This window comes from Stenella coeruleoalba (genome assembly GCF_951394435.1).
Source record: "Stenella coeruleoalba genome assembly, chromosome: 3".
Lineage (NCBI taxonomy): Eukaryota > Metazoa > Chordata > Mammalia > Artiodactyla > Delphinidae > Stenella > Stenella coeruleoalba.
In genome coordinates, this window is record NC_137148.1 from 76,995,309 (window position 1) to 77,017,334 (window position 22,026).

At 38.3% G+C, this 22,026-nt stretch overlaps 1 protein-coding gene across 2 annotated transcripts in view; it reads right to left on the reverse strand.

Moving 5' to 3' along the window:
• The window catches only part of ELL2 (elongation factor for RNA polymerase II 2), a 73,756-nt gene that overhangs the window by 4,973 nt on the left and 46,757 nt on the right, over nt 1-22,026 (reverse strand). Inside the window, exons 2-9 of one of the 2 annotated variants that reach the window (XM_079917671.1) lie at nt 20,416-20,471; nt 20,101-20,264; nt 12,727-12,986; nt 9,885-10,009; nt 9,635-9,722; nt 7,305-7,872; nt 4,682-4,748; nt 1,199-1,370 (exon numbers count right to left, since the gene is read on the reverse strand). In XM_079917671.1, the coding sequence (XP_079773797.1) occupies nt 1,199-1,370; nt 4,682-4,748; nt 7,305-7,872; nt 9,635-9,722; nt 9,885-10,009; nt 12,727-12,986; nt 20,101-20,264; nt 20,416-20,444 (1,473 nt within the window). In that variant the 5' untranslated portion in view covers nt 20,445-20,471. The remainder of the gene's footprint in view (nt 1-1,198; nt 1,371-4,681; nt 4,749-7,304; nt 7,873-9,634; nt 9,723-9,884; nt 10,010-12,726; nt 12,987-20,100; nt 20,265-20,415; nt 20,472-22,026) is intronic. The other variant, XM_079917670.1, reaches the window with a different exon arrangement.

The following is a 22,026-nucleotide window of genomic DNA, read 5'->3' on the forward strand; positions in this document are numbered from 1 at the left end:
ACTCTATAATCACCTCACTTTATGGATGGGGATTTTGAGAATTTTCAGTCAAGTTAAGTAGCCTGCCCAAGGTCACACAAGTAGAGCTGGGAATCAAATCCAAGCAGTCTGGCTTCGGAGCCTGCTCCCAACCACTAAGCAATTCTCAGAATTACATTTTAGTTTAAATATAATCATGGTATACAGGTAAATAACTATATAGAAAAAAATAAACCCAAAACCATATCACTGACCTCTTGCACTGTCAACCACTCACTCCTCTGGCAAAGTTTTCTATAACTCTAGGCAGCTTGTTTAAAAGATTAAGGCCCACTAATAGAAGACATAATGAATCTCTAGGGCACGGATGCTCCCAGGCTGTTTCCCCATTGTGGGAAAACCCACCCCATTTTCTCATGTAGGTTCCTGTCAGAACAACAGTGGGCTAGGAAGGAGGCACCATTTGCGGCTGTGAAGTGTGACAAAGTTATCTGTCATACACAAGGAGGGAAACATCCAATTATATCAATCCTTTGGCTAAGAACTCTAAGAACAATCAGTAGGCAGGTCAGGCTTCTACTGCTCTTTGTCAGCTGTAGTAATATTACCACTTAATGTAGGCAAGTGAAAAGAGATTAATACCTGTTAACAAATGGCAGTCTCGGGAAGCTGGAAGCACCATGCTTTTCTTCACTTAAACCCCAAGCCTGAGTGGTATTAAGCCCCCTTTATATTCTATGCCAGACTGAGGTTTAAAAAAATTTTTTTAAAAAATTTACTCGAAATAGTAATTTTGGGAAGTAGCACCAGATGTAAGAGCTATAGTCTAAGTTGAGTTGGCAATGCGGTCAAATATTTTGATGCCAAACCTTGCTTTTTGTTTTTCCTATTTTGTTGTCTGTATTTTTCTCAATACACTATATATTATATTACAGTAAGTATGTAAGTATATATTATACATTTTATACATATCATATTGTATGAAAATATCGTTTTTTCACTGGAGGACATATAGGCTCATCATGTTTACTTATTTTCAGGAACTATTTCCAGTATTTATTTTCCTAGCTCATTTTAAATGAAGGCCAGAAGCTGCAGAGAGGCTGGTCTGAGAGAGGACTTGCTCTGAAGGCTAGGAGGGTGGCTCAGGATGGGAAGGGCAGAGAAAGAAAGAAGGTAAAATACAGAAGTCAGTCCATCTAGGAACAAATGTGTTTACCTGATACTCTTTTGAGCCTGGAGAAAGGCGCTTTCGCTGTGCATCCAGTTTGATAAATCTTCTAGCCACCGTCTCCATCCTGGCATGCAAGGCCCTATACTCATCGTACTCAGCATTGAAGTCATCCTTGTAATTCTGGCGTTGCTCATAGGAGACAATAGCAATATATTTTCTAATAAAAAAGACAAACGATAAATGGAGAGGAGCTACAGAATAAACATGATGCAGAAGCCTGAGATTTAAACCAAATATTTAGAAACTATATCTATGCGTGTTTCCCTAGACTGAATGCCGCTCTGCCACTGCTTGCTGCCTTGTCACTCCTTCAAAGACCTTCCTGGTAAAATTATCCCACAGGAGAGTTTAAGAACTTCAGTGAAGAAGAATAAATGTGAAAAAAACCATGGTGGAAATGGAATTAAAGTGCAACTAGAAGACAACACTTACACACATGTAGCTTCCTAAACCTTTCTCTACCCCAAATAATTTACTACCATGCTAGCGGCAGAGGCCAACCCATCTGTTACGAGTCACATGGGGACAGAAGGATTGGAGGGGTAATGTGAAACCGGGAGAATGTCACAGTCACTAAGTGCTGAAGTCAAAGCTCTTTGTAGACCTGCTGCTTTGTTTTATCATTTTTTTAAAAATGAGAGACCAGAAAAAATAAAAAAGGGGAAAAAAAGGTATATTTCTCTAGTTCTTTTCAAACACTTAATGTCATACTCTGTGTAACAGAAAGCCAGTTTTATAGTATTAGTTTATTTTCTTAATAAAAAGGCCACAAATGTTTTACTTCAGGGTGTGAGTATCTCTCGGGACCTAGTGAATGAAGGCCACCTTCCCAGAGTGTCAGTTTATTCAGTGGTGGTAAGTCAAAACAGCATTTTAATATCAAAGTTAATATTATTTGTTTGTGGCTCTGGGCCTGGGTCTTTTTGTACTCTGTGCTCCTGTCATGGAATGCAAAATTCCCTTCACTTTTTGAGATAAAAATGGAGATTTCAAAGCAATTTCAGGCAGGTGGCAGGAGCTTCAGGGTGCTCCAGTGGGTATACACATACTCTTCATTGTGGAAAACTTTGGGAGTTCAGTCCTCTCCAAAATGGTTTTAGACATTCTTACCAGTTTTATTTAAAATGCAGTAGCACAGATGCCTAGTTGGAAATGTGAGAAAAGTGATGCAGTGAGCAACCTTAATGTCCTCATTAATATTTTTATTCATGCTGAGTTAGACAGTGTGGAGGTTTAATTTTCTAAGTGTAACTGAGACAGTGGTAGTATGCTGATTTAAAGCTGCCCTGCTAGTGTCCTTGCTATAAAAGGAAAACCACCAGCCAAGCAGTGAAACAGGCCTCTCTAGACACGGGCTGTCCTGACTGCAGACCAGAGAGAGCCCAGGGTGGGGGGTGGGGGGGTCGGAGAAAGAGGTTCCTGGGGATAAGCATACATAAGCAAAATGGCTAAACTGATCGTGAAACTCAGGTTCAATTTGTTATATAAAATATTTATCCCACTTTCTCAAAATCACACCTGAGGCCATACCCTCCATATTTTATTTAATAATTCTCTTAGGGAAAAGTACCAAACTGGCCAACAGTTGTGTTGCTGTTATAGAAGATTATTTGGTTATACTGGCATTTGAATGAAAAGCATGTCACTATTTTTAATAAAAATTGTTATGGTTCTACAGCTGGCTCTTAATGTAGTGATGGAATAAAATGTTAAATACTTTGGATAATTCACAACCACAAGTAACAGAAGTATTCTTATTATATAAAAATTAGGAATACTGTGGTTAAGTATGAATTATTCAGAGGTTGATCATTAAAGGTTTTATAGTATGTCCTTTTGGTTTTCTTAAGAAACAAGTTTAAGTTCTGTATTTTTAGTGATTTTTCTGAAAATTCATGCTTTCTCATCATTTTAAGAAAATTTGCAATGTTTATATAAGATAGCTTTTGTTAAAATAAATTGCTCTTAAGCAAACAATCACATAGGTTATGTACTTTCATGATTTTAAAAGAGCTAGAAAATGACAAACATACAGAAATGCACTGAGGCAGATGCAGCAACCATCCGTAGATCAGTACGTTAAAAACAAGTTATTAAATAAAGAATTAACTGCTTAAGTTGACAAAACACGGCAACACTGAATCCGTGGGGGGAAGGTTAGAATCATTTTTCAGTCTCCCCACATGATTTTGTCCTATGTAACAAGTATACAGCACTATTACAAAAAAGAGAAATTCAAATTCCGTCATAAGAGAATGAGAGCACAGTACTGCAGCTGTTATTTGAGGGGGCCAACTTTCACAAGACTTTTAAGGAAACGCATTTGGAGAGGTGAATGCCCACGTCAGTGGAGCCAGGCACTGTCCCCCATCCAGCCCTTCCGGGGCCAACGTAGTGGCAGCAGCTTTTCCAAGCTCCCCGACAGAACTCTAAAACCATACACCACCTCAGATGAAAGAGTACTCAGCATGATTTCTTGGGTTCCTTTTAGTTAAGAGATGATAACCAGCATTACGGTTTCATGCTATATCATTCCCCAATAAGTATAGCTTTCACCACTACTGTTAAGCAAAAGTAACACACTTTTAGTATAAAATGTTCTCTACTCTGGAAATGAACATTTCATGGGACATGGAGTGCTAAACTTCATAGTTTAACTTTGTCCACCATGAGATGCTACTGATAGAGAAAAAAATGTTCATACAGCCCAGATTCCATTTCCAGTCTACATTTAAGCTATTTGTATATTTGTTCATTTTCAAAGCTATTGGTAGGCAAATCTGTTTGCTCTTTCACTCTCCATTTTTCCAGGCTTTTGCAACTTAATTATTTTCTTCTTACAGAAGCCTCTGAGTCTGTAAAAAAGCTAGAATTATGTGTCCAAGTTATAATTTCTGTGATAACCAGTTACAAAAAAGTCCCCAGCTTAGCACTGAGCAACTTGTTGTCATAACAAGAAAAATACTATAACCGGTATTAAAGTGAAATGATCAAATTTTACTGCTCCTCTTAAAGTTAATTCGATGGCAAAGCTTTATTTAAATAAAAATCCATCTGTCTCTACTTGTGTTAACTGCAGAGGTTTAAGTACTTTATCACTAATAAACTGTCCCTTTGGGGGGCCCAAGTGAATGACTGTGCATTGATAAACTGTTTGACTTTGAAGAGTCAGATCCCTGAAATCTTCCATAATCAAACGCTTGGCCTGGCCCCGGAACAAAGGACAGGCTTCTCTATACTTAAAGACCACCGAGCGGAGCTCACAGCAGGGAAAGGCACAACCTGCTCAAGCCAACACGGGTGGACTGGGGACGAGCAGGCTTAATGGCAGCCTTTCAGTTGCAGGGGTGGCTCCAGGACTCTATTTCTGGAACTTCCTACTTTTCTGATTTGCAAATTATGAGAAAAGAATTTGCAAACTTTCTAAAATTAAATAGTTCTCTCCCATCAGCAGACATCTGAACTTACATCAAATAATCTGGGAGTTCAACTGTTGAAGAAGCTTCCGTGGAGGCAGTGCAATCCTCTTTAACTCCTACAGAGAAAAAAAATTCAAGCGTTCACCAAAGGGTATGGTTACAAAATGCCTATAATTCTAAAATAGATCAGAAACATCTGGAACACTTTTCCTCAAATTCTATTCTTCCATCTCAATAAGCAATAGTGAGCAAGGAATACAATTGAACAAGAACAATAGAGGCCCTATGACCAGCGCCAGCAGAACCGACGCCAGGCATTGAAAGCACCCTGGCTACTGCAGTGTCTGCACAATAAAGGAATTCCATCTTAACCCAAGGTCAATCTTCTATTCTTTCAACAACAGTTGTGGCATCTGCCCAGCAATTCAAAGATTGTGGTGGCAGATGCAGCCAGACAACGGGAGATACAAACTTTACATCAACATCTACTTTTCATAGGATTCAAACAAGGCAGATAAGATAGTGAAGTCAGGTAGCAGACTATTTCGATGGCTGTATTTTTACTGCTATTCTTTTTGTATGAAGACAGTGGAATTGGGCAGGAAGTTTTCCTATCAGTTTAAAGTAATTTAAAATAAGTTATTAGTGAACACCAATTTTTACTCCTCTAATCTCTAACCCTCATAATACTGCACAGATTTGTTTTTAAGAGGACAAAATAAAGTGCCAGTTGCTCAGGACTGCACTGTGATAGTGTATAAAACCCCTCAGTATTCCATTTGTTCGAAGGTACCATTTTCCAGAGGGTATGTTTAGACTTTTTTATGAGGTTAATTTTTTATCATTCAAAGTAGAATTAAATTAATAACTCGAACCCAAACCCTGCCTGCTAGCAAAACATACATGTTCAATATAAAACAAGTGAGAATTTAATAATTTCTTGGTTTAATATTTTAAAGGACAAAGCGCACTAAACAAATTATGCAGACTCTGTGGGCTTATTTTGTGTGCGTGCGTGTGTGTGTGTGTGTATTTGATTCAGGCTTAGGTAAAAGCTTGTTTTTACAACAGCCTGAGCCTTAAAGGAAAAGGCATCAAGTGCACATCACCTGGCTTCTCCTTTGCCACAGACACCAGATAAATTGCAGTAGAGCAGAGGACGTAGGTCTGAATCTATCCTCAGTTTGTGATAATCTCGATTGGCTTTGAAAGGTACTACATCCTCAGTGAAGGATTCAGAGACTAGGCCTGCTTCTCTCGGTTTCCAGCTCTGAGAAAACTCGAACTCTGCTATAGTGCTCAACATTCTGGGATCCAGTCTCTGACTCAGGATTACCATCTGATGGTGGGAAGTGTGGAGAGTGGGGCATACCCAGGAATCTGGCTTACTAACTCTGAACATGAAGTTTTAGTATCTCTTTTTCTCTTCCTGATCTGGCAAATTCAAGTACGATAGTGTTTGAGGGAAAAAGCTTACACCTACCTCTTGGGCCACTATATACTACCATTCTGATCTACATATTTCAACAGATATGCTTTGACAAGCAATATCCTCAATCCAGGTCAATAAAGGTACTGCATCATACTATTCCATAATCAAAGCTTCTCTCCTATGGTAAAAATGGTCAGTTAAATCTAAGGATTACAGACTTTCAGTACTGTGGGCAAATTACAGAAAGATAAAATTCCTTAAAGTCTAATCATTAAGGTACTTTTTCTGAAGTTGTATTTTCCTGGGAAATTTTACCTTAGTTATGCTGGGTTTAAAATGGGCAGCAGTCCTAAATGATGGTTTTGAATCTTCTGTATGTTGGTATGCAAGACATTAAGTTCTATATATATAAAATAAGAGAAATCTAATTGTGTCATTAGGTTTTAAAGATCACTACCCTCAGGTAAGCAGTCTTTCTACTGATTAGCTTTTCTTTAGAGGTAAAGCATTATTTTAGGCTTCTTTGGGTCTCTAGATATTTGGCTTTGAAAGCTTCCAAAAGCTTGAAATGGTTAAATTTATTAATAATGGTTGATGTTTGCTAACTAAAACAGTGTTCTCAAAATTGAAAAAAAAAAAACAAAAAACCCAAGATCGATCAAGCTAATCACCAACAGCCTTGCAGAAGACAAATTGCTTTCACTCTGAATGAAGATGATGTTATGGATCTGCATATATAATTTTACCTCGCCTGTTTTATAAAGAATTTGACATTTCCCCTGTGCTATTATTAATTAAAGCAGGGTTGACCCTGCTTCTTGGTAAAGAAGGACCTGAGTACTTTTATTGCTAATTGTGTGTCTGGTTAAATCAGTTCAAGAATGGCATATAATAGGTCATGTTGAGGTTGCACAATACTGTGACAGCTCTGGAAAAGCACAACAAAGTTCACCTTCTAAAAGGGGGTCTTTGGAGGATGACAGGGTCATTTTCAAATGTCACCATCTTAAGAAACATAGAAACTATGTTTAATAGTTGGCTAAAAAGAGACAGAAAATGACTGCTGTAAAATGCAAGAAAAATATTTGCTCAAAAGGACAATACTAAGATTAATAACTAAACGGAAGGTCATTTGATAAAACAGCATTACTAATTATAAGCAGCATAATCTCATACTCAGGATAGTCTGCTCTTCCCATTCATTTAACCCATGTAGTTGGTTTTTACAAATGCAAAATACCTTCATTGGAATCCGGACTGGAGTTGTTCAGCTTGGCAATTTCCTCTTCTCTTTTAAGGTCCTCTTCCTTTTCCTCAATCATCTCAATGTCGTGCTTTTTTATTTGGTCCTTTTCCTTGTGTCTTTTAGACTTCTTCTTGGACTTTTTGTGAGACGAATGGTTTTCTTCCATAAGCTTTGGACATTTTAGTAGAACTGAACCAGGTGGTAAGGTTTCCAGAGAAGTCCTAGAGGTATATTTGTCTTGCTGGTCCTCATAGATACTACCGTTTTGACTAAAACTGTCAACAGGTAGGTCTTGAGTCCCCCGGCCTTCTGGAGTGCTAGGGGAATTGGAGTGAGAATTTACAGTCTGAGGAGGATTGGAGACAGGCAGGTGGGTTGAAGGCAGCGGTGGAGGCGTGGGGATGGCAGCGGCTGCAGGGGGCAGCGGGGGGCCTGCAGCAGATTTTTCACTGGTGGGATTCAAATGACCATTTAATGTTGGCGGCACTCTATTTGTCAGGTGAGATATTCGAGCTTTTTTATTCATTAAAGGATCAATGAAATCTGAATCTAAAAGCCGTTTCTGGGGTGGGGGGGGAACAGGGAAAACAGATGAGCCAGTTTGCACTAAAATTCAATACATGTGTCACTCGTTACTAGAAGAACAACTGAGTAATTTTATTCATACTTAAATTTATAACCAGTTTAAATTCATTACCAGCACTGTGTTAACCATCCTCCAAGCTTAAGCACAAACAATCTACAATAAATTTTCATGTCTAATGTAAAAAAGCAGAATCTGGCAAATATGTTTCTTGAAGTACTTATACTTTCTGATCATACAGCTCCACCCTAAGTTCCTTGAGACACTAGGCCAATTTATGTGGATTATACCACTCAGGAGTATATTAAATAGAGGTGGCCTCCTTCCTCTGCTGGCCACAGCTGACCTAGTTATATTCAGTGAGAGGAAGAAGCAATTTTTAACATTATTGGTTGTCAGAACCAACAAGGGTTAAGTACAGGGCAATAAGCCTACACTTACTTGATCTCTTCGAACGTGCTAACATGCTCCAGTTATACATATTTTGGCTGTCTTAAGATGGCAACAACCAGCACATTCAGAATAATTTCTCTACATATCTCTATCATTGCTGAAATGCCATCCAATTTTTTCTCCCTTAAATATATCTTTTCACTGAATTGGAAGATAAGTCTGAATAACTAGTCCATAAAAATTATATGGAGTTACTATTTCAAAAAATTTCAAAAATCATGCTAATATTAGCCCAATCCAGCAACAACAATAACAGTATTTAAAATAAAAAGGAAAGTCAGATATTTGAAAAGTACAAAGCATACATCCAATGTAATACTGTGGCTAAAACTTCAGCTTGAAAGAAAATAATAGTTAATCATCACATTAATTTATTCTGTGTTGAATTTAGGGCCACTGATCTCACACCTAGTACATAATTAGATCAGAGTATAAGTAGCTTTACAGTAGTTGGCATTTGAGGCTTCTGTAGACAACATACATGCAAGGAAAGAATTGCTTTTATTTTGTTCCTCCTCTGTTCCTCACAATAGGTTTCTAACATTTTCTGACACGTGAATAGCCTTTTGCCCAGGGCACGCTTACTGTTCTCAACACATCTGTCCTGTCTCCCTAAGCCTTGGGAGGGGAGTCCAGAGAAAGGAGCACTCTGTCAACAGCACTGGGGTAGAGCAGTTTGTCTCACTGCCAGTCTCAAAGACCTGAGAGAGTTCAAGGCTGTCTGAGAACCAGGTGGGCTTGACCTCTTATGTCGCCCAGGATCTCCCCATCTTTTTCCAACTGAATCTTTGGGGGGAAACTCTAAGCTGGAATGGAGTCGCACTGGAATATTCTGATTGGGATCTAATCAAAAAGTACTTTAAGAAAACATATGGAAATAGCAGAGTTTTTTATTTGCTTATTTTAAAAACATTTTTCCCCAAGAACGTGCTTCAGATAAATTTAAATATCTTCTATTTTCTATATAATCTAAGACTGGATATGGGACTGGATAAGTTAGTGATCAAATGGAAAAGTAGATAATCTTGCAACAAAACGTGAACTTCAAGGATTGAAAATCAGAGTAGACATTAAGTACCTTGACTTAATGTAGTGTTATATGGTGAAAAAGAGTTCTGGGCTGGGAGCTGGGACCTGAATTCTAGAGTAAGCTCTGCCGTGAACTTTGGGTAGGGAAGCTGTGCGGCTTTTCTGGGTCTCATTTCTCTCACGTATAAATCAGAAAACCTGAACAAGGTGTCCCCTAAAGTCCATTTCAGGGCTATGATTATATAATTTTATGCAATACCTGAGGAGAAGATGCAGCGTCTCTACTAGAACATACAGGAGATTCTGAACGGCTGGTGCTGGCAGCATTCTGAGATGGATTTAGTTTTCTGGAAAGGACACACATGTTCCAGTTAGGGGGACAATTTTCAAATGTTCATGATAGAAAGCCTACCCTTGCTTCGTTTTTCCCATCTCAATACTAAAATAACAATGACTATAATAATTACTTATTTGCATAATTTTTAAAGGAAAAAAAAATAAGAACGTACCTCGAGAGCACTGACTCTAATGACCGTCTGTCTATTTCATTATATCCAGGCCAATCTCTTTGGAGCTCTTTAAAAACATAATCCTTTAAGGTGTATGAGAGGTCCTTAGGATTCAGATTGGCTACCTGGTACATGGTGTGAAAAGAGAGCATTAGTTCTTTTTGCTATTTCTTAACCTAAAACAGGCAACCTTTTGGATTTATACTGAAAATAACTATATCAAATGGCTCCAAGGGACTGCTAGCTTTGCATATGCCAGATCTCAATAAATGCTTTTTGACTTCATTTGGGGAATTAAATAAAACTTTATATACATAGTTAAATATTTTTTTCCTGGATGGCCACTGCATTTGTTAAATAGTAATCCTACATTATGCAAAAAGTGGAGGAAGATTTTTTCTTTTAATCATTTTTTTTTCTAGTCAAAGGAATCCAAAACAGTTTTCTTAACATCTTCATTATTTATTTCTGGCTATTAATTCCATTACTTCTGAGTTACAAGTCCTTGATCACTTGTATTAAGTAGAAACCAAACAGTGCCCATATGTTGGTTTACAAACTTTCCTATCCAGTAATCAACAGAAATTATCTCCATAAACAGTATCAATTCTGATAATCTTGTCTGTCATCTTCTTGGCTTGCTAAGCTTGCTCGTTATAGCTGCCAGTTCTCCTGAAGAACCACTCTTTCAAAGTCCTTGAAATTCCCCCAAACCAATAAACGGAAACAGAAACGAAAATAACCCCCACATTACTGTTATTATTTGCAAGTGTAATCTTTTCTTATCCCTTAACTACGGTTCTTTGTGTATCCAGGCTCAGGCTCCATTAACAACATGAATGTATGGATTCAGGGGCCGAACCACGAGTCATTTTCAATGCTGGCAGAAAGATATTCTTTTCATTCCCTACTGGAATGGTCTTTTTTAATAACTTCACTTCTTTCTGTGTCTTCTAAAAGTACTATAAAATATAATATGATAGTTTATGCTTTTCCCACAGCTCAGCTGAATACTAACATTAATGTTGATATACAGTAGAAAATGATAGGTTTATCTTAAAATTCAAATTTGCAAATAAATTAACATGAGATACAACCAGATTTCTCGAAGTGGAATAAATACAACCATCTTACAATCTATATTCTGCTAGCTCCTAAGTTATAACTCTAGCTTCAACTGTCCTCTGGACACCAGACTCTTATATATATATAACTACCTACTGAATATCCATCTCCATTTGGATATGTCTAATAGACATCGTCCAAATAGTATGTATGTAAGACAGGATTCCTGATTCCTCTGCATACTCTTGTTCCTTTTCCATCCCTCCCCATCTCAGTCAATGGCTCAATATCCATTCAGTTGCTCCATTTAGTTGGTCTGGGGCGAAATCCAGGAACTGGCATTTTAAAAAAGTTCTCTAAGGGATTCTAACATGGAGCTAGGATGAGACTATGCTCTAGATTCTATCAAATAAACAATAGTAATGATACACATATCCCACTTGCTCAGGAATTAAGTATACCTACATTTAAAAATTATATCTATACACATATTCATGATCACATGACTACTGACATACATCAGTAGCAGCCTCTGGGTGAACTGCCTCTGCCATCATTTTGCCCTCTCATCCTCTAACCTAGGAGGTAATTTACAACCTTTCTGGAGATTCAGTCACCAAATATTTTGACTTATAACCTGAACCTCCCCGCTTCCCCAAATAAAAAACTGAACACACACACACACACCTATACCCTCATCCTCATTCATTCTTTCATCCTGTCTCTTGAGCTCTTAAAACTGCTATGTGACACATGGGTTTAAATTAAGTGTTTCCAAATAGTGCTCAAATGACTTAATAAGATCCCTGAAATTGCCAAAGATACCTTGGGGATTGGTTAACCCAGAACTGGAGATTATGGTTTTACTCTTTCATGACATTTGGTATCATGTCTTGAATATAAGAGAAAACAGATGAAAAGGACTTAAAAATGTTATTCTTTGAATAATACATGAAAACCTGCAGGTTTATTTTATTTTATTTTTTAATGACAAAATTTAAGAACAACTTTGGAAATGTTACTACTTTAGAAAAAAATAAAGAAAGCAGACTTCCATTTCTGGTGGACTTGAATACTAATCAACATTTATGACACAAAGTCGTTCTAAAAAATACAGGAAGCTACAGTCTGATGAACTGTTGATTTTAACAAAATTACTTACTTTTATACTTAAGCTTGTGATTATACGGTAACTGATCAGTGCTAATACTTTACATATTCATATCCTTTAATGAAGACAGGTGACTGATTTCAGCATACCCAATGGTTGAAAAAGGCAGAGTATTACAGGCGAAAACAGCATGCAGGGCAAGACACATCCAAAACTATTTAGCAGGTAAAAATAGTCTAGCTTATACCGACCAAAGACTGATAAAAACACATTGTATAATTTCACCTACATAAACCAATAAAAATTATGGCAATAGTTGAGCGGATTCAAGACTAAAAGCAGATAACCAAAACTTCATTTACTTTTTTTTAATGGAATTTCAGGGCAAAGTTTGTTTAACCCAAATGAAGATAATGACTCGAAACTTGATAATTCAGAAGGCTCTAACTTATAAAACCTAGTATAAATGTCTACATTTCAATTAGTTTTTAATTAAATGTTTAAGTCAGGATGATTTAACTTAATATTCATATACCATTGATCAAAACAATCCTGAAATTTCTCTACCTCAGTAATAATGATAACAACAATAACGGCAACAAGCCTTCTTAAATGAACTCCCCAACAAGAAGGTAAGCAGAAGGAACTCTCTCCAGCCGTCCTCACCTGTTGCAGAATTGCTCCGAGGGAGTTCTTGTCTTTCTGATTGACACCGTCTTTCTGCAGTCGAGCTAGCAGCTCAGGTTTCTTATAGGCCTTCAGTGCCAGTAAGTGAATCACCCTGTCCCGATATGGCCGCTGGGAAACACTGCTGCTGCTATGTGTCTTTCGAATGGTATTTGCAGGGTTCATGGGGGTTGATCTTTTCCTCTCAGGCACTGCATCTGAAACAGCTTGAGGTGCTTTCCGAATTTGCACTCTTTTCCCTAAAGTCCAGTAGAAATGACATTGTTACACATTTGCGGGTGATAATATAGTGAGCATCTCAATTTCCACAACTCTGATTTAGGTACCTCTTCATTCTGGAAGGAATAAAGACTTCATATTTCAGTTTTCACTTTAAAAAGATATGCAAACAGAAAGCATTCTGAATAAATGGCCTAAAATGTAGATTCAGAACTTTCTGACAGAAGCACTTATTGGAATAAATATGTATTATAAAACTATTTTGGCCACTTAGCTATACACATGGATAATAATTAGTGACACACACCATAGCAACACACTGGAAATTTTAAGGTTGTAGGCATTTGATGTTAAGTGGAAATAAAGTAATCTCCATACTCACCTGTGCTACTTACAGAACTTAAACCTACATATTGTATGTCATTTCGTTGGCAGATAGGAATACAACGAATATGTGAAATGTGAAAAATACCTGTCTATCTCACTAAGGACACACTGTTGGCTGAGCTCAGTCATTAGCTTAATTTCACAGATTCAGAAGCCACAAAGAGGAGAGTCAGGCATAATTTGGGGTCAACATTCACCAGGGCATTCATGAGTGATATTCCTTTTCAACAGATATAACATACTCTAGGAGTCAAAAAGCAAAAACAAAACCAATCAACCAACCAACCAACCACACAGTCTAAGAGGGCCAGACAAGCAGATCTCTCCTCTGTGGTGCTGAGACTACAAGGTGAGTTAGAGGAATGGAAAGTGCTAAAAGCAGGCATTCACACCATTTCTGCACAGGCCAGTGCCATTCACATAATTAACACACTTTCTGCTCAAACTTAACAATGACAAGTGTTTGGCAAGTGGCTATTTCTAGAAAATACTGTGGGCTGTAGTGACCTGAATACTATATGGATGTGTGAAGCCAACAGTACATGGCTGGTCACTGACAATACCTGGTAACCATTCCTTGCTGAAGAAAGAGAGATTAGAATGAAACTGTATTAGACCCTCGCTTTATGATTTCTGAGGTGAAATCTCATACATCACTACTAAAGCTTCCAACTCTATGCCCATTGGTTAAAGAGGGGGAAGAATTGGTAATGACATACAAGGTGGAACAACTGCATTAGGGACAATACTAGCAATTAGAAACAATGGATAAGTAAAAGCAGTCTCTAAAGCGCTGTTGGCTTGGGTGAAAACAGCTTAATGGGGCAGGAGCTTTACTGAATAGTAGTTCTGTCCATGCTGGGTTCCCAAGGCCTGGCCAGAGGGGCTGTTTGTTTGATACAATCCTACCTAAAGGAGAAAGAAAGGTCTCACTGGCTCTTATATTTCTTTACTATCTGGACGTAACCAATTGTAAATATCAGATCAAAATACTGCACAACAAAGGAACTCAACATTAAAGGGTCACTGCCCAGTGGTAAGAAAAGCTATTAAATTAAGGTACAATTAGAGATTTGGAGATAGATTTAGATCTGTTTTCTGTATTTTTCTTAATTCAGAGATAGTTAGATCAATGTCAGATGTGCAGGGAACTAATATCTACCTTGCACCAATTATGGGATGGGGGAGGGACACCGTGCTAAGAGCTTTACACATATAAAGTCTCATAAAGTAACCTGATGAGGTAGGCCTTGGTCCTATTTCACAGATGAGAAAACTGAGGATTTCAATGGGATAAGCTCAAATAGTAGAGTGCTGACTTAGCATTTGGAAGGTTCTGCGATTAATACCCAAGTTTTCCTACTTGTACTTCTTTGTTGGAAAGGTTTTATGAACAAATGCCTAATGTCTGCCCTTGCTTCATGTTAGGCTGCAAGCTTCCTGTAGGCAGTGCTATGGCTGCTTTGTCTATCAGCAGACCTAGATTTTGATGACTTGCAAAGTGAAATGACCAGCAAAGTGTCAAAGTGAATGACAGCAAGTGAACAAGCAGACAGCAGAGGAGCAGAATCAAGGTGGCCTGTGCTGTATTTTTGCACATTACCAGGCTGCCAGAGCCTGAAGACACAATGAAATTTCTAAAGTGGCAATTGCAAACCTTCCAACCCACCACTTCTCAGTTGCAATAGTGTTAGCAAACAGTACTACTTCCTTGAAATTTCAATAGGAATTTTTGGAAAGAAAGAATAGAGTTAGGTCAGACAAGTTTAGGAAACGCTATCAATTCCACACTCCCCTCCCCCTTGAAACCTGTTTAACTTCTACTTCCCCAAACCAAGCTGACTATGGATCCCTCTCCCACACTCGTCTCTAGGGAGCGGGATGAGCAGAGAATGGTTTTTAACTAAACTCACATACACCATGACTGGTCATTTAGAATGAATTCAGGCCAGCAAGGAAGGCAAATACAAATAAAAACAAAAACAGGACTATCACTGTGTTGCAGGCTGCCCTACCTCTTCTGTAGGTCTCACCAACCTCTGGTCCACAGTCTCAGGAAAGCCCCTAGGTCTCCTGAGTTTACCCCACCCTCCCAAAGTAGACATAGGGCTACCAAATAAGGGAGGTTCACTTTGCCCTTAAAAGGGGTCAAAGTATGATGGCTAACAAGAAATTAGAATCTGGACAGGGATGTGACAGCATTGGAGTCTCACCTGGGGCCTAATGCTAGGCTATCATTGGTCCATGAATCTCCTACCCACAAAACACTCACTTCACCTTTACCTCATTTTAAACAGCAAGTTGTAGGGTAACCCATTTCTTTCAAATGATGAAAGAAGAATCCAGCCACACTGGGCCACAGAGTTTTGCACAAAGATCACTTGCTCCCTGCCTCCCCATCAATTTGTGCCTATTCAACCAGGAAGGAGTCCTCTGATTTAAGGTAAGAAAGGCTATAAATGAAGAAAACATTAGTACTCTAAGCAGTTACAGAATTGAGATGCTAAAGCAAAAAAAGAGCAGGAAAATGTGGTTCAAAGTGGGCAGAAGAAAGGTTTTATTTTTATTTTTTACATTTGCCTCAGAAAAGTCCTTTTAATAAAGCCTGTGGGAGAACCTAATTCTCTTTCCAGACCCAACTGCTAATCAATTCCCTGGGCTCCTTATATAAACAGCAGCAGCGGGTCGGACAGAGTTGGGTAATCTGGGACTACATCTGAACCGTTTTGTTTCATAACAAGGAGTCCACTGCTAGCTTCTCCATTTAATATGAGATGGTAAAAGTACTTAGCCCTCCGTCTAATGACTCTGAGTAAACAATCTGAAAGGAAGGTGTTAAAACAGACAATCAGAAAGAGAGCAGGGACGGCAACCGTCTTCTGCAGTTGTTTTTCTGTTCTGTGGAACCTAACTAAAAACCCTGGCAACACTGACCCAAGGTTTTAAAAACACTGGCAGGACCTTGACAGTGGTGTGACTCTGTCATGGTTAAATACATAATCCACTGCAATGAAATCCATCTCCACTACTTAGCATTTGAGATCACTTCTTCAAAAGGTTTACTATCAAAACATATATAAACAAGTCATAGACTGCTAGAACTACAAAGGACCTTAGATGTTATCTAAGTGCAAAACCCCTTATTTATTTTTTATTTTTTTATAAGTTTATTTATTTATTTATTTATGGCTGCGTTGGGGCTTCGTTGTTGCAGGCAGGCTTTCTCTAGTTGTGGTGACCGGGGGCTACTCTTCGTTGTGGTGCCGGCTTCTCATTGCGGTGACTTCTCTTGTTGCGGAGCAAGGACTCTAGGTGCACGGGCTTTAGTAGTTGTGGCGCACGGGCTTAGTTGCTCCGCGGCATGTGGGATCTTCCCGGACCAGGGCTCGAACCTGTATCCCCTGCATTGGCAGGTGGATTCTTAACCACTGTGCCACCGGGGAAGCCCCAAACCCCTTATTTTAATATTTGAGAAAATTAAGGTCTCCAGATGTTAATTGATTTGTCCAAGGTCACTCAAACATGTACTAACATCAAAAATAAGGAGGATGGGGGGAAAAGTTGGGAAAACTGGAAAAAGGATCCTAGAAATCAGGTTGTTTGGGTTATTTTATATACCTAAATAGATATTAGGTATATAAAATAACCAAAATTTACAATTCAATAAATTTCCAGAATTTAGATAGGAGTCAGTGAGCAGACTTAAGATACTGGTAAACTAGAAGTGATAAGTTTCTTTTTTCTTTTTTTTAAACAATGGGGAAGGATTATAACAACACAACAATGCTCATCATTGATATCAATGGCATAACTAGAACTGGAAATATTACTGAAGAAATAATAACAATGTTTTCTAGGTTAAAGCTTCTCCTGTGCTCCTCTCCAGGCAAAACAGGCCTTCCCCCATTCCTCACCCCAAGCCCACTAGAAGGTCACAGAAGCTCACATTCCTGGTTGCCTAGGCAAGCTGACCCCTAAGAGCACAGCCTTCCCTTCCTTAAACTGGGCTTGTGCCCTAATTCAACTATCAGAGGACTGGATGATGCCACCATACCCCCCACAGTGAGACCAACATTATTCCTATTTGTCCTCTACTCGGGCTGACACTATTAAAAGAAACCTTGCTCTGCAAGGCTTCTAAGCTGGCAGAGGTCAGCTTTTGGTATCATTTTATATGATATATTCAATTAAGAACTAAAGAGGTATCTCCTGTTGTCTTATGAAAGAAACATAACTTGTTAATGAGGCCAAACTCTTATCATTTGCTATTTGCTGATACCAACAACTTGATATGTAAAATGGAGAGGCAGTCATAACCCAGCTCATGCGGTGATTGTGAGATTTAGATGAATAACTACATGTGAAGTGCTAACCAGTGCCTTGTGCATCGCAAGCACTCAGGAAGTGCTGAGTAATATTAGTATTGAAGGGTGACTGACTAGCGTTTTAAAGAACTAAATGGGTGAGTTTTGAGATACTGAAAAAAGCAGGAGGATACAAACTGCCTGGAAGGAAAGAAACATGGTAAAGGCCTGGCAATGGATACAGTTAGAAGAAAAAGATCAAAACATGCCATAACAAGGAAGAGTAAAAAAATCAAAAAGAAACACCAGAAAAGCCAATCCAGATACTAGTCTTTTGCTCTACTGTATTCAGAATTGATTAGTCTTTTCTTAGGAGTAGTGTGTGCAGTTTGGAATTCTGAGGTGAAGAACTGGAGGCAGTCCAGAGGAGAGCAATAAAAATAATTAAAGGCTTGGGATACAGGCCATATTAAGGAAAGTTAAAAGGAGCTGGGGTTACTTGACCTAGAGAATAAAGGGCTGAGGAGGTTAATGACAAGATTTAAGACCAGAGAAGAACACTGCTGTGATGGTGAGTAGCCCAGGGCACAGAGGACACAGCACAGAGGAGAAGGTTAAACAGAGCACTTGTCTGGCAGAGGTCACTGTGGGGCTCTGCAGGGGGGGAACATATGTGTGCTCTTCTTAAAATGGCATAGATGTAATCTGGTTCAGATTTAAATTTAGATAACCTCAAATTCTATGTGGTCACTCTAAAAAATGTATATAAATTATCTGTAGTGCCTATACGAAACCCTGCAAGTTCCAAAATTCCCATACCATCAGGGCATGTATGGCCTGTGTAATTCTGGGTGTTGAAAAGTCTCTTGTGTAAGCTGGGAATGAACTGTACCGACCCTATCAAAACAAACAAAAACACATGGACATAGGGGACGCCCAAGGATCTTTCAATGGAAAAGTACGGTGATCATTGCTAATTTTCAAGCTTTGGAGTAAATCAAGGTGAAGGTTTTCAGATAGTTATATTGGGAAGAAAAAAGAATCATTTTGATTGCTGGAGTCTTCTATTCCTTTTTCAAACATACCAATTTGTCTTACTGTTTATAAATTGGTAGTATTGGACTTAAAAAACACTCTCAAAGCAACAGGGACGGCAAATTCATAGCGTGCACTTAAATTTAAGAGCAGCAGATCTTGTACATTTTTAAAACAATTTGAGATTTAGCCTACTAAAGTTAATTAAGTTACCTATGAGAATAAAGAAAGAAAGAAAGGAGGTTGGAAGTTGTTACCTCATTCAGCAGGAAAGAGAAGATGAAAAATCTCACTGCTAGTAAGTTACTGGGCAGAAACTGGGCCCCGTGGGTACAGATACCTGGGGAAGCCATGAATTGTTGTTAAACCAAACTAAATGTATCTAAGCTAAGCACCAAGTCCCAGGAGCACTGGCTCTGTTCCAAAGAAATACTTATTAAAGATACTAGTGGAGCTTCTCAAAGCTGAATGTATTGTAGCTGGGTCAGCAATGGGAAAATACAGAAGTAGAATTATACCAAACCATGGAAAGATGTTGATTAAGGGATCTGGTTATTCAAGAGACTTTTTGTTAGCATTTACATTTTCAAATTAATATCCTTTCATCATTTACTATCCAGTGACTTGTGTTATTAAACTGACCGAGGCCTCATAGAGCTCATCCTCACTCTGCGTGACTCTATTACTGTTAATAGTCACTGTGAATTAACTCTTTAAAACTGTCAGGGTCACTGCTCGTAAAGGAGAGACTCAACTTGCGGGTCTGGTCTTAATTCCCCTCGATTTGATGGATATTTGAGTGAGCTGATGATAAAGGTGATGGGGGTAGGGCAGGTTCTTAATTAATGGAGAGATGAGGATGAGGATCCATAATTGAGATGACATCACAATTGAGGTACCAAAGAGGCATCACCCTAATGCTTTGCTATAAGCACGTTTTAATACTTTTGCAATAAAAACTCCTTGTTGTGCAAAGATCCTTTGAAATTCTGCTAATAGAAAACTCATAAGTTCTACTAATAGATTTTACTATAAAAATAACTCTCCAGAAGTACAAAATAAGAACTATACTGTCCACCACTGAAATTACATCATCCAGTGACAAAGAAAACACAACAGTACCACTATCACAATCTCACATAATAAAGTAACTTGAGCAGATCCCAGGATTGTAAAGTAATAACAAATGGCCAGTAGAGGATCTGGGATTTATGAAAGAAATAAAACTTTTCAATCTCTTCAATTTATCAGCAGTATGAAGAGAATAAATGACTTTTGACCATGTTTTTCAAAGTGTTCTGAAAACTAATTTCTGTGTTTTCATTAAGTAATATTACCAATATTTACCTAGAGTGATCTTGAATGATTCCAATCAATCAGCAAGAAGGAGAAAGGTATCTATACAAACCTACATATGGTCCACCAGGTTTGATAACTTTTGTGCTTCGGTTGCGGGATTCCTCCTCTGCCTGGGTCATTCTTTCTCGTGTCATCTGATACGAGTCATTTGTTGCACACACTGTAATTTTATCTTGTATAAATCCCAGGCAATTGAGCTGGGATGCTCCAGAGCTGTCAGGTAAGATGGTGCCTTGTTAGATATGTCCCACATTTTGCATAATAAAGGCAAGCAGAAATTGTATAATCCTAAAACCAGCAGCTTTAATAATAACTTTGCAATTCAAAATAACTAATATTAGTCATTTTAAAATGTAAAGCTTACTTAAAAATTTTTAAGTTTCTCCTCTTCATTTGATATCACATTTTTTTTTCCATATTCTGGATAGAATGGGTGAAATGAGATCTCAGAGACCAAATCCATGAAATGTTGAAAAAAAAAAAAAAAAAAAAAAAAGAATCAGTACTTGGAATGAAGACCAGAGTTTTGATGGGCACTGTAGTTCTACTGTCATTTTTAAAAGAATTATCTACCACTGATGTGAGAAATGTTAAAAGTTTACTTTTAATGGAACCATAATATGTATGCTTTAGAACTGACTAGATGAAACAGACCCACCATAATAATGCCTTTTATTTTTAATAAAATATTAAGTTTAAGGCTAAAGTACTGCCAAATATCATAGTTTAATTTATTACTATTCACCCAAATACCCTAAAAAATTGTAACTTTATATTTACCATTGTTAAATCTCTATAAGATGATCTTTTGATATAGCAAATACTGAAAAATACTGGACAGGAGATTTTTGCAGAAATATTAAAAAAAGAAACCTTTTATTTACACAATCACGAATATTAACACTGGCCAGGAAGACGGCTCTGTATTCAAAGTATTATGCTAATATTAGGGGATTATGGTAACAGTTATGCTAGTATTTTAAAAAGAAATTATTATGGCCTTAAAACAGACTAGAATGTAGAAGTAATGAAAATGTCACTACAGCTCTGATATTCTATTTCTTAACTTAATTGGAAGTAGCTTTGTTATGATGCTAAGAAATAAGGGTTGATAAAATTTTTGTAAGTTGCTAATAACTGTCTGTACAAATGCTATTTTAAAAAAATCAGTTCGTTCTTCTCATAAATATTTATTGGGCAGAGAGACTGTGTGCCTGGCAATGTGTGAGGTACCTGGGCTGTGACAAGGACTGACAGATGCGGTCCCTCCTTCAAGGAGCTCTCTGTCTAATGGGCGACAAGGATGAGCACACTGGAAATTATGATGCAGTGTGACAAGTGACAGGGAACAGGGAACCCCCAAGAAGGTACTTCACCTGGACTTGTGGGCAAGGCAAAGGCTTCCTAGAGGAAGTGGTGATTGAGCTGATCTAGAGGGATAACTAGACAAGGGGGAAGGACAAAAGTGTTCTAAAGGGATAACCAATGTGTGCAGGCCCAGAGGAACAAGGAGGAGGTTTTCAGCTTGACCAAAGGGAGCTGGCAAGAACAATTAGAGGTGAGGATGAAAAGAGGGTATAAGAAGTGCATCACACAGGGCTTTGGAGGTCATAGTATAAATTTTGGACTTTTCCCCAAGAATAACAGAGACTGAAAATAGTCTTATTTATTCCGTAGAAAAATCAATCTGGATGAAGAACAGATTAGAAGGAAGGGGGCACTCTTGTGAAAGCAGACCAGTTAAGAGGCTACTGAACGATTACAGACAAGAAGCAATGGCTTGAACCAGGGTAGGGCAGTGTGAATGCAGAACAGTAAACAGATTCCAGAGATAGTGAGGAGGCAGCATTGACAGGATTTGGTCAGAGATTAGCCATGGCCAGGGGTCGGGGGTGGGGGTTGGGTGGGTGGTCGTTAAAGACTGTGCCCAAGTTACTAGGTGTGTGGAGCTGCCATGTGAGACACCGGAGTACGG